Raw genomic sequence first — 13,186 nt, 5'->3', positions numbered from 1 at the left:
GATCGTTCCGTGCTCCTTCCTCCATCTTTCCTGATTCTCTCGTGCATGCTTTTTTCCAGTCCACTATGATCGAACACCTAATTGTACGGTTATTAATAAAAAATGAAAAGCGATTATTTTAATTTATTTAGTGATTACTGACGTGGCGAGATCTTAGCGGGGTACAGCACTATTCTATCAGACCGAAGAGCCGCACCGTAGCCGTACCTAAGGCTAAAAAGAAGCCAGAGCTGGGAGGGCGTGGCATACAACATACACGTGAGCGCACCGAAACCGAACCCGGACCTGTCCCCGTGAAAAAACCGGATTGGATAATCGGCGATACGTCCGAACTTTGTAATTGGGGGATTGGTTCTGGTTGGGTCTCGGTCAAAAAGAAACGCAAAACGCGAAACAATAACAACAGGGACGAAGAGGAGTAGAGTCGGCGTTAGCAAAAACCCTCAACTTCGTCCCCCAATTCGTTCACCCAAGTAAGATTTCAATCGGTTTCTATGGATTTTTTGTGTGCATGCTGTTGTTGCTATTCAATCCAGGACTTTCAGTTGAAATGTTTTTGTTTTTGTTTTTCTGGTTCTGATTAATCTGTTTTTGGATTTTCTTTTTGGTTAGATCGATCCTCGTGGAGGCTATGTGCTGGTTTGTTTGGTTTGGTGGTTGATTAAATAATTGGTCCGGTGAAGATTTTGCACTTCTTGGGCATTAATTTTTGGTGGTGAAAATGGATTTGGTAGCTAGTTGCAAGGTATTTAGTTGATTTGTTGCAATTTGATTACATTTTTTTTTCTTGATGATTATTGTTCTGAAATTTGCTGGGATATTAAGTTTGTGTTGATTCTTATGCAATTTGATGGATGCAATTTTGTAGTTGTATTGTAGTGGATGTGGTTTTGGCATTTGGTAAAACATTTGCTTCAGAAATTTTACTTTGCTATTGTTAATTTAGTCAATTGTGGTCTTGTTTTACTTTAGTGAATTTAGTCAACCAGTATGCAACTGGCATGATTGTAAGCATTTCGAAATAAGCTTAATTAACAGCTTTATGTTTGTCAATTGGTTTGTCTTTTATCCAATTAGTATATGACATAATGTAGTTGGGTATGATATCTTTTTGCTTATTTTTAATTTTTCCCTTATTGTTGCCTGTGTGATTTGCATAAGGTGTGAATGGATGACACAAGAAGAAAGATTTAACTATAGAGAAATGTGAGGAAGCAGGCAAAGACATTTTACTTGAAAACAGTTGATCACGAATAGTCGGGCAAGTAGTGTTGATGGGGAATTAGCTTTTAAGAAAGTGTAGTAAATCTAGTTACATACTTGGCTGCAAGTTTTTTTTTTTTCCATGCCCCATATTTTATATTTTTATGTTAAAGTATCTCATGCAACTTTTAATTTCATTGAAGCAGACAGTTTTCATGTTAAATTGAGCTTCTGAAATTCATAATATCTATCTACAGTTTTCCTTGGATGAGTATGGTTGGGTTTACTGGCTCTATCATTTGAAGGAAAGAGAGAGAGATTGGGTTGTATATGGTCACTTGTACAGTATGTCTAATTTCGTTTGTTTAAAGCATCATCTATCTGTTAGCGTGGTTTGGTTTGTCAAAGGAGTTAGTGACTTATTTCTTTCAGAATCACAACAGTAGGTAGTAGTGCAGATGCGATGAATTTTTTGAGAAAAGGGTGATTTAGCTATTTATTTCACTGTAGGAAGTCAAAAATTGATTAGGTAGAGAGTGTATGATGTTGCGGTTGTTAATTATATCGGTGTTTGTTCGTACTTTTGCAGTTAGTTATCAGAGTTGTTATTCATACCTCCATATTTGCTTACTATTGTAGTGAATTGTTTTGGTGTCCCCACTGGTGGAATGTTACTTATTGCTGCGGTGAACTTATTAGAATTTTGGTTTACTACTGCAGGAAAAATTGGCATATTTTCGAATAAAAGAGCTCAAGGATGTTCTCACCCAATTAAGCCTTTCAAAGCAGGGGAAGAAGCAGGTGAGATGCCAGAAAGACCGCTTTTGTGCTGCGATGTTGGTTTCTCATAGATTGTGGATATTATCCATGTACTCACCTTGCCACTGCATTTTGTGCCACAGTGGCGAAATTTTTTTGAGTTCACAGGAAGTCACGTTTTGTGGCTCTTATGGTTCTTGTTAGTACTCCTATGAAAGAATTTAGGCTCTATTAATATATTCTATATTTGACTTTAGGTGCAATTTGTTCTGGTTGGATTGAAATCTTCCTTGATATGTAATTATTGTTGTGTTTTAGAAAGAAATTATTGCATATTGTGTTCTGTGCTATCAGTCTTGATGACTATCCGAGTTGCCTGGTTAATTCAAGTCTCTCTGTTTCTCCCCAAACCCCAAAAAATAAAAAATAAAATCCTCCGATCACTTAAGTTTGCAACTGTCAATCCAATGAAAATATTGCAACAGTCAAGATGGATTTATTATTGTTATTCCTTTCCGTGACGGCATTTGAGTGCATGGATCTGTCAAATTATTTGGATATATTTTTTGCTGGAATTTTCTGTTCTTGTATAAAATAAGTAAACTTAGGCCCAAATGTGGCCTGTTCATTGCCATAAAAAGTAGCCTACTTTTTACGATGGTATCTTCTGAAGCCATTTTACCTGGTTTTTAAAATGAATGTTGTAAGGGAAGACCGTTGTCTGATTCACCAATGTCTATTATGCAGGATCTTGTTGACCGGATATTAGCACTTCTTTCTGAAGATCAAGGTAAATGGTTCTTTACGAATTGTTTTCTTTCTGGTTCAGATGCTTTAATTGTTCCAATAACAGTCCTGATTGGGTATACTGCTTGTTTTTATAAATGTAGCTAATCTGTTGGGGTAAACATGGATAATTCCTTTTCATCATCCATCATGTAGTACATATAAGAAATTATGACTATTTTGTTCTCAATTATTTTTTATAATAAATTCTTCGATGCTGTGAATCCTCGTGTCATAATTTGTTGTACTTCGTATGACATGTAATCTTTGTCAGCATGGTACATATGTTTAACACTAATGGTATTTTGTATGAAGTGGCTTTCACTTGCTATTTGTCTTGTATTGTACTGACCTAAAAACGAGTGGGGCTCTTGTATCTGATGTTTGAGAATCTTAGAATTATGACTCTTTTTTCTTGAAGAACATTTTATATTTCAGGAAACCAGTGAGGACATTTTAGTTGTAAATCCAGTGGAAGTAAATTGGTGCTATCGACACTTCTGTTAAATCTTTTTGCATAGAATAAAGGGTTGTCATCCAATCATTCAATTGTTGAGACACAAATAACGATATAGAATCAAGTGATTCTACAGCTGGATAGTTTGTTGATTGTTAAAATCTTCGATCCTAATGATTGTTTCCTTTTTCTTGTCTACCCAAATAAGTTTCTTGAACTGTCCTTGGCTTTAACTTCTATGAGCTGAACTGTATTAATTTTAATTTTTTATGATTGGGTTGTGTTATTTAATCTTCTTTTTTGGTTTGGTTTTGGGGGATGGGGTGGGTTGAATAATTGTTTTTGTGATTTTGTAACATCACATGATTTTAATTCTTTGGATATGTTCCATGTCTGATTTTTTTACTGTATTTATTTCTATTTATGTACAGTTTCTAAAATGTGGCCAAAGAAGAATACAGTTAGAAAGGAACAGGTGGCAGAACTTGTAGATGACACCTATAGGTATGTTCTCATATTTGTCATATATTTGTTGCATGATTTTATTAAGGGGCTGGAATATTCTCTTCCTTTGCCTTTTGTTTTAGTTAACTCCTTAGTTACTGACCTATCCCTTGTAATGATATCATGTAGAGCTGCAGTTCTCCTATATGTTTCATAATCTATGTAATCAGATGTGTGTGTTTACTTCTCTTTCCTCTGACTTTCTCTTGTTTTCTTTTTTCCAGAAAAATGCAGATTCCTGGGGCCCCTGATTTAGCATCAAAGGGACAATGCATCTCTGACAGCAGTAATGTGAAAATAAAAGGTGAAATTGAGGATCCCTTTCAGTCAGAAATAAAGGTTCGCTGTCTCTGTGGGCGTTTATTAGAAACAGAGTCAATGATCAAGGTATGCTTCAAATTTTCATATTTTCTTGAGTCTCCTTAGATGTAGCATGGTTCTTTGTATTAGTAAACACACAAACAAGTGTTTGATTAACAAACACTAGCCTTCTATATGCCCAGTCCTTTTGTCATTTGACCTACTATTTCTACATGAAACTTTTTCTCATTTGAACACCTTTACTGCACCTTTCTTATGGTTTTCCCTTTTCTGGTTGCTTTAATGGCAGTGTGAAGATCCAAGATGCCAAGTGTGGCAACACATGAGTTGTGTTATTATTCCAGAGAAACCTGTGGAAGGCAATCTACCAGTTCCCGAATTATTTTATTGTGAAATGTGTCGACTAAGTCGGGCTGATCCGTATGTGGCACCAGTATTCTCTTGTTATAAAAACTCTTTATAATTAATTTTTCCACAAAGCCAATTTTTTTTTTTTTTTTTTTGGGTTTTGGGGTTTGTTTAACTCATACGTGCTGAGCCTCTCTCCCAACTTCTTCTCATTTCTAAGTTGGGCTAAATCTTCCATATTATGATGTTAGCATATTTCATATCACTGCATCTGTGCATCAATGCAATATGTCATTTTGGTGTTATGACCTCTATAACCTCCTATACTCCATTTATGTACCATTGGAACATTTGAACATTTTTTCCCTTTGGGTTGCTAATCTCTCCTAGTCGTGAGCTTACAATACCATGGTTAGCTTCTCTTAAATGTCATAATATTTGAGAAAATTGTATGTCATGAAGATGATAACTTTAGATTCTGAGTTACACAGCTTACAGGCTGGTCTTATTTCATATGACATTTATTTTCTGGTATAATCATTGGATAGTATGTCATCTTTTGAATCATCCGAAATTGACCATTCAAATCATTTTAAAAGAAGCTAAAATTTTTCACTGTCCAAATTTGAATAAAGCTATTCTACTAGTCAGAAGAAACCAAAATTAAAGAATCGACATTGAGCAGACATGTCTTTCAGGTGTCAACTAGGTCTCACTTTGGGCTTAGAGTGTCTTTCTTCTTGATTGTTTGCTTGCTTTTTTGAGCATCACTTGAGAAATGAACTAGCTACAATGATTAACGAGTGTAGTTGAAGGTGCCATTTTGGCAAGGAGGAGAGGATTTGTTTAGATCATTATGGGGTATAATTTAGTGGTTGGTATGACATTAGCTGGATCTAAGTGGCAAAAATTCGCCCCAACATAATGATTATGCCTGATTTTACCATGTGGCTTTCGGCATTTTACCTTGACCTTATTGATGTAATGGCTATTGCCTCACTTTGCTTAAACTTAACAGTGCAAATTCTTTGTCATTTTTAAACTATGGCTTTTCTTTGGCTTAACCATTTGATTCTTCTTATTCAGGTTTTGGGTAACTATTCAACATCCTTTACATCCTGTTAAGTTGAATGTTACAAATAGTCCAACTGATGGGTGAGTGGATCAGTCTTTGCATGGACTTTAAGCTTAGGATATTTGAAGTTCATAGTAGTTTGTTTTCCCTGTTTGTCTTTAAGCTATTTAGTTATTGATGACAAGAGGAGGAAAGTTGAGCTAAATTTTTGTGTTTGGTAGACAGGAATTTTGGAAAATCTGCTTACAAAAAGAGAAAAAAAGATTTTCTAGGAGCTAGTTACTTTTGTATCCAGAATTCATTTTTTATAGTAATTTCTTATATGTGTTTTATGTGTATTTAGTATGCACATGCCCTGTAATAATTTTCTAATTCCAAGCAACAATTAGTTTCATCCCGAAGATGCCATTACTTTGCGTATGAGACTTAGCCCAAAATATGATACATAGGATATAATTTTGGGAGTAGCTTGTATTTACTTCACAATTCATAATACTGTTTATGAGCCAGTATATTTTTAAATGACTAAATGTCTTGTTGCCAAAAACTCCATGTTATCCTCTTTTGATTTACTCTACAACAAGTAGAATTATTCTTATGAACTACTTGACAAAGATCTATGTACACTCACATACAGAGAAGAAAAATCCCCTTTTTGATAATCTGTGCGCATTTTCTTAATAGTATTTACTTCACAATCCATGTTTTGAACGCTGTACTTTACATCTGATATTGTTCCTCATTGACCTTGCAAATTGTCCAGTTCAAACCCAGTCCAAACTGTGGAGAAACCATTTCACCTCACCAGGGCAGACAAAGACTTATTGTCTAAACAAGAATATGATGTCCAGGTTGGTTAATGTATTGAATGCTGATTGGTGAATCATTGGCCTTGTACATGGCACTAAATACATTGATTTGTCATTCTGGCATTATTTTGCAGGCTTGGTGTATGCTTCTAAATGACAAAGTTGCATTCAGGATGCAATGGCCGCAATATGCAGATCTACAGGTCAATGGTATGGTAATTCTGATTGTTTGACATTTATTGATGAATTTTGCGCTTAATCTAAAATGTGGTCTTAGAGAGGTCACTTTGGTTATGTATTTGGAATATGTAAATGCATTTACTTGAATGTACTCTCTGTGTTTCATTGGAGATTTCTCTGGATTATACGCAGGTATGCCTGTTCGTGCAATTAATAGACCTGGCTCGCAACTTCTCGGAGCTAATGGTCGTGATGATGGTCCAATTGTGAGTTCCACCTGTACATTTATTTGCTTTTAGTTGTCAGTATTCTTTCCATGCTTTTAACCCATATCACCTTGCTATTTTCGATGAGATTACTTCTTTGTGACTGCAGGGCATTTTCTGATTGCTCTGTGAATCAAAACACTTAACAAGTTGTTTCTGTGTTTAGTATCTTAGTGTACTTCATGTTGTTTTGTCAGATCACACCATACACAAGAGACGGAATTAATAAGATTTCCTTAACAGGATGTGATGCCCGTATATTCTGCTTAGGGGTTCGTATTGTGAAGAGACGCACTTTGCAACAGGTAGTGCTGATTTTTTGAATATGATTTTTTTTGGATAGTTGAGCTTGTATTTACGCATCTTGTAGTTTCTTTAGTATATGCTTGTAAAAGTTGTAACCTGAAAAAGAGACGTTTGAAGTCCTGCAAATATGTCAATGTTTTGGTGATTCCAGTATGAGTATGGAGAAAGAAAAAGGGGGTGTGTGTGTGTGTCTGTTGTAAGTCAATTTCTTTTAGAGATGTACCCCATATTTTCCAGGGATCTTTGGAAATGTTGGGAATGTGTTTTAGTGCAGCAAAGAATGAGCTTTAAACGGGAGTGATGGGCAGAAAAATTAAATTTTGCAATGTGTATGGATTACATTGTTTTGGCTCTTTCTCACCCAAATACAAAACATGTTCTTTTGAGCATGGAGGGTTTGAAATTGGTGTGTCGATCCAGGGGGACATTTTAGGACTAATTTTAAACCAAAAAGTGGGAAGAGAGGTAGCCGGAAATTGTGGCTGATGGGAGGAGAGACAGTGGGAACATAAAGATGCATATTTCTGGCATGCTCAGCGCTGGCAAAGATGTTTGAATCAACATGGGATCTAGCTGGTGTCGTTGAACTCCCTAGGAACTCTTTTATTGATGTAAAGTGTTTCAGGCTTGTATGCCTGTTTTGGACTTTTCAGTATGTAAAATGTTGTTTAAGATGGGAGAATTCAATGGAATGAAGATGTTTTGTCACCTTAGCGTCGAAGCTTTAAGATCGTACTTATCAATGGAATAAAGATGTATTTCAAAATTATACATGGCTTGCAAATATACAGGACTGGTGTATTTGTTTTATATTGCTGCCAGTCCTTGTACAGGTTCAAGTTTGTCTACGCCAACAGATAATAGTTATTTGTTATTGTATTTCCTTAGTATTTATTATATTAGTAAAATATTTTGAATTTTATTTTTCTAGGTTCTCAATGTGATTCCCAAGGAGTCTGATGGTGAGTGTTTTGAAGATGCTCTTGCTCGTGTGTGTCGTTGCGTTGGTGGCGGGACTGCAATGGATAATGATGATAGTGACAGTGATTTGGAAGTTGTTGCAGATTCTTTTACTGTCAATCTGCGTTGTCCGGTAAATCATTTTTCTGATAAACTTTTGTGAGACAAAAATTGTGCACTTCGTTATAGGAGTTTATGAAGCCAGTAAATTTAACACAATTATATAATGCATTGTGGAATGTCATATTTTTTATGAATTTTACTTTTGTGTATGAGCTGAATTATATGCATTGCAATTAATCTCAACTCTTGGATTCAAGAATGTTTGAATTGCCAACCATACGAATAACCAAGGGGTTCTCTTATAACTTATCTTTCAAATTTTTATATCGATTATCAGGAGTCTGTCTCGATAGTGCTTGTTAGGCTAATTGTTTAGAGTGCTTCATCAAGTTCCAATGTTGTGAGTGCCTCTCCCTAGGGTTGTACCAAAGATAAACATCCCTCTACTGATGGCACAGTCCAATATTAGCTGATGCTGACTCTAATTGTTCTAACACAAACAATACTATCAATGTGGTTTATATTTTACTTTCAATGTAGTAATTCTGTAGTACAGGATATCAATTGTGTAGAGAGGTTTTCTTATGTCGAGGAACACCTTTCATGCTTTCGTTCATATGTGCTATTTGTTTCTGGGACTGAATTGGGTATGTTTATGCATGTATTTGATAGATGAGTGGTTCAAGAATGAAGGTTGCTGGGAGATTCAAGCCCTGCCTTCACATGGGCTGTTTTGATCTTGAAGTGTTTGTGGAAATGAATCAACGGTCAAGGAAGGCAAGCTTCTACACAAAATGAAAGATGTGGTTGTTTTGTCCTTATTTATTTATTTATTAGTTTTAAAGCATGCTTTGCTTTATGATTGCAGTGGCAATGCCCCATTTGTCTTAAGAACTATGCACTGGAGAATGTCATTATTGATCCATATTTTAATCGTATCACGTCAAAGGTAATGCCTTCTTATGCACTACAAAAAATTGTGTTTCTAAAGTATCATTTTATTGATCCATTTTTTTTCTTCTTCTTTTCTGTTTTTTTTTCCGGCCATGGGTTGTTACAGATGAGGTATTGTGGAGAAGATGTAGCAGAGATTGAGGTGAAGCCTGATGGTTCTTGGCGAGTGAAGACTAAGAGTGAAAGTGAGCGTAGGGATCTTGGGGAACTTGGGCGGTGGTACCTTCCTGATAGTACACTCGCCCCAACAGATGAAGAAATTATCCCAAAAACTGAAATTTTGAAGCAGGTCAAACAGGAAGGTGTTTCAGAAGGTCATACTGGTTTGAAACTAGGAATCAGGAAGAATCGCAATGGTGTTTGGGAATTCAGCAAACCTGAAGATATGAACACCTCTTCTGATAATAGATTACAAGTGCCATTTGGAGACCATGAAGTAAAAGTTATCCCAATGAGTAGCAGTGCCACCGGAAGTGGTAGGGATGGTGAAGATGCAAGTGTAAATCAGGATGGTGGTGGGAACTTTGATTTCTCTACTAACAATGGAATTGAGATGGATTCCTTTTCTCTAAATGTTGATTCTGCGTATGGATTTTCTGGACAAAATCCTTCTGCAACTGTAGGAGATGCAGAAGTTATTGTCCTAAGTGATTCCGATGACGACATAATGCCCTCTGGAACCATGTACAGGAGTGAGAGAAATGATACTGGCGGGATGAATTTTCCTGTGGCCCCTTCTGGAATTGCTGATTCATATGGTGAAGATCCCACACTCGGGACTGGTGGGAATCCATGCTTGGGTCTTTTTAATGGCAACGAGGAGGATTTTATTCCGCTCTGGCCACCATTAGCTCCCGGAACTCAATCAGGCCCTGGGTTTCAATTATTTAGTTCTGAGGCAGATGTACCAGATACCCTAGTTGGTCTGCCTCATGGTTCCATCAATTGTTCCACATCTATGAATGGATACACCTTGGCTTCAGAAACTGCCATGGGATCTGCTACACTAGTACCTGATTCTTCTGTTGGTCGTTCAGATGCTGACATGAATGATGGCTTAGTTGATAATCCATTGGCTTTTGCTGGTGATGATCCCTCTCTTCAAATATTTCTTCCCACGAGACCATCAGATGCATCAGTGCATTCTGATTTGAGAGATCAGGCTGATATGTCAAATGGTGTCCCTACTGATGATTGGATTTCTCTGAGGCTTGGGGGTGATGCCAGTGGCATTAATGGTGCGCCTGCAACTCCAAATGGATTAAATTCGAGAATGCAAATGCCATCCAGAGATGGTGCCATGGATTCTTTGGCTGACACAGGTTCGTTCTCTCTCGACAGAATTGCTACAATGAGTTTTAGATCGGTTCATGATTGGCATTAAAGGTAGCTTGTTGGTTATTTATGCTAATGGTTTAATATACATCACCTCTGATTTCATTGTGAAGGTTTTGTTTGAGAACTGGTTTTACTCTATTGGTGATCAAAATTTTTACCTTTTAACTTGTACTGGATATGAAAAAAGGTTTGAGGGTGGGAGGAAATGGGTTGTGTTTATTTTTCCTTTTCTCCAGTTGCAACACCTTCGGTATACATAGTTCAGGCAGGTGCTATTTCCACATCCTTATATTGCTATAGCCACAACATCTTTAACCAGGTTATTGACTTTTCAACTATTTCGCAAGTTTCTTATAAGAAAGATAGTAATATTTATAACTTTAATTCTACTATTGAGAAACAAAAGTTGGTAGCATATGACATTTGCACCCAATTGTCTCTTAACCCTTACATGGCTAAGCTTCTGCCTGTTTAATTAGTATCATTAGTTTTTTCTCAAATATTGTTGAATTCCGTGGCCGAGCCTCTATAAAAAAAAGAGTAAATATGTTATTTTCTTATTTCAAGCTTTTGAAGCTTAAAGTCTTTAAACCAAAGAAATAGATTAGAGAGGAAAAAAACCAATTTGGTTATTTTTAATATTAAACAAACAATAAAACACATCAAGTTCCAGAATATTTGCAAGCTAGTGATGATAGTTTTGTGTATATTTTGATTTATTTCAATTAGGTGGCCAAGCTTAAATTGTTTAATCTAGTTTAAGTCTTTCTATAAAGCTTAATGCTTCTAGAGTGCCATGCTAATGGTTGAAGGTTTTAAGTAAAACTGAGTTCTAGAGTTCTCACCATATTCTAGTGGTTAGAAGTCTGGTTGACATCTTCCTTTTCATAATTCAGTCGTGTAATTGAATCGGGTAACCAGTTGAGTTCAACCCAGCAAAACTGTATCGCACGCCTTAGCTCTGTCGTTGAGCACAATTAGAAATTGTTTTTTGCTTTTACTTAATTATTAGATCGGTTTGATGATGTCACAAATTTTTGATTCATGACCATGGAAAAAGGTAGAAGGAACTAAAAGAGAATAGATTATAAACATGCTTAAAATGTGAGACATAGTCAATTTTTTTTTTCTTCTTTGAACAACTTATGTTTTATGAGCGAGTGATATCTCCTTTTTGGCGGTAAGTTTCACTTATACAAGTGAGCACTATCTCGTGAGATTGAGTAATGAAGTGAGTGTTACTGAGCTTCTTCAAGCTCAAACTCATGTGGACTCGCATATTCAAGTTCATGAACTCATGGGACTAAAATATGCAATTCAAGTAGGACACTGCCCAACCTGTAACTCTTCCAAGCTTGTTGCTGTACTCCGAGTGCAACCTTTTAAAGCTCTTCTCATTTGTGCCTCATGTACATCCTAGTTTACTCTAGCTTCTTTGCAAAACAGGAATTGAACCATGTTCACCGAGGCACGATGAAGAGAGGCAGATTCTTTGTGAGCCTCTTCAGAGACCAGAATATAGAGGTTAACAGAGAACTAAAGGAATGCTTCTGTGCCTTCATCTATAAAATATTTCTCTCTTTTAGGAAATCTGCATAGAAAGAGTTGAAAAGACAATAACCTTATCAAAGAGACTGGCTATAGCAATATAAGGGTGTGGAAATTGTCCCAGCCATTGTATTGTTGTCATTCCCTTTTTGGAAATCTTTGCAGTTTAATGATCATTAGGCTCATCACTGTTGTACCTTCTGCAGCTTCTTTGCTTCTCGGTATGAATGACGGTAGCAGATCTGACAAGACAAGTAGGCAGAGATCAAATAGTCCTTTCTCATTTCCTCGCCAAAAACGTTCTGTCAGGCCGCGGTTGTATCTTTCTATTGACTCGGACTCTGAATAGAGGAACTGGAACTTTTTCTTTATGAGAACTATCTTTTGGGCTTTTTTTTAATTTTATTTCCCTGGGATAGAAAGCATATCCTGGAGTAATCTTATTATTGACTCAGAGAATCTAGTTTTGGGTTTATAATTTGAAGAATGCTGACAGACATTTGGTCCCTGACAAGAGATGAAGTGTTAGATGCGGCACAAGGCACCTGGGGGAGAACAAAGTGTTAGATGCGGCACAAGGCACCCGGGGTAGAACAAAGCGATTTAATACACAAGGCATCCAAATAGACTGCATGATTGCAAAACTTTTGCTAGCGCCTGCAAAAATTTTCCCTTGGTTTGTAAGCTTGAGGCCATTTATCGTTTTTCAGTATCCTGTTCACGTTTCAGCTGTGTTCGTGATGCCTGTTTGACTTAACAGAAACAGAGGCTTGTTCAAGTCCTCTTTAATGATCTGCAGGTCCAGTGCTGGTATTGTACAGGAGATATGTGATTTGAATCCATCAATTCAAATATTTGGATGTAGTTGGGGGAACCCCATCACAGAAATACAAGATAGCTGCCTTGTCTCGGTTTTATAGTGAGAAGCAATAGCCTGTAAATATTCACTCAGATTCCGTTGTTTATAGAGAAATCATTTTTTGTCAAAATGGATTTTTTTCTCTTTATGGTCTCGCATGGTTTTAATGAATTTTTTGTGCCCATTACTCGGGCATGATATTTGTAGTAACGTATAGAGATCCATTTGAAGGACAGAGCAAGGCCATTGCACCTCCGATGGCGGGGCAACATAGAAATTATAGAATTTTTAAATATATAGATGAAATTCTTGTTATTCTGACTTTTGAGTCTATGAACATGCTCCTCAGCCAAAGAAAATGTTTCAAATTTCAAGCAGAGGTATTTTTAGCACGAGCCTGTTATCGATTTTCCGTCAAATGAAGGACAGTAAAATATCGTGGAAAAATTC

At 36.5% G+C, this 13,186-nt stretch overlaps 1 protein-coding gene across 3 annotated transcripts; it reads left to right on the top strand.

Moving 5' to 3' along the window:
* The first annotated feature begins 245 nt into the window (after nucleotides 1–245).
* SIZ1 (DNA-binding protein with MIZ/SP-RING zinc finger, PHD-finger and SAP domain-containing protein) lies at nucleotides 246–12,866 on the top strand. 3 transcript variants are annotated; one of them, XR_015836750.1, is made up of 18 exons: nucleotides 246–473; nucleotides 613–745; nucleotides 1,924–2,004; nucleotides 2,710–2,752; nucleotides 3,637–3,709; nucleotides 3,934–4,096; nucleotides 4,320–4,450; nucleotides 5,465–5,533; nucleotides 6,217–6,304; nucleotides 6,397–6,472; nucleotides 6,635–6,708; nucleotides 6,906–7,013; nucleotides 7,946–8,107; nucleotides 8,710–8,814; nucleotides 8,906–8,986; nucleotides 9,098–10,313; nucleotides 11,776–11,983; nucleotides 12,084–12,222. XR_015836750.1 is itself a non-coding variant. In XM_021975662.2 (17 exons), exons 2-16 carry the CDS (start codon nucleotides 722–724, stop codon nucleotides 10,373–10,375), a joined length of 2,556 nt encoding a protein of 851 aa, XP_021831354.1. In that variant the 5' UTR covers nucleotides 246–473; nucleotides 613–721; the 3' UTR covers nucleotides 10,376–10,377; nucleotides 12,084–12,221. The 3 variants fall into 3 exon arrangements, 2 of the variants coding, with proteins under 2 accessions (XP_021831354.1, XP_021831342.1); XM_021975662.2 differs by lacking the exon at nucleotides 11,776–11,983 and having other exon boundaries at nucleotides 9,098–10,377; nucleotides 12,084–12,221; XM_021975650.2 differs by lacking the exon at nucleotides 11,776–11,983 and having other exon boundaries at nucleotides 247–473; nucleotides 12,084–12,866.
* The last annotated feature ends 320 nt before the right edge of the window (nucleotides 12,867–13,186 follow it).

Source organism: Prunus avium, chromosome 6, assembly GCF_965620075.1.
Source record: "Prunus avium chromosome 6, drPruAviu1.hap1.1, whole genome shotgun sequence".
Classification (NCBI taxonomy): domain Eukaryota; kingdom Viridiplantae; phylum Streptophyta; class Magnoliopsida; order Rosales; family Rosaceae; genus Prunus; species Prunus avium.
Note: the sequence above shows the minus strand (reverse complement) of the source record. Positions and strands in the feature narration are given on the sequence as shown.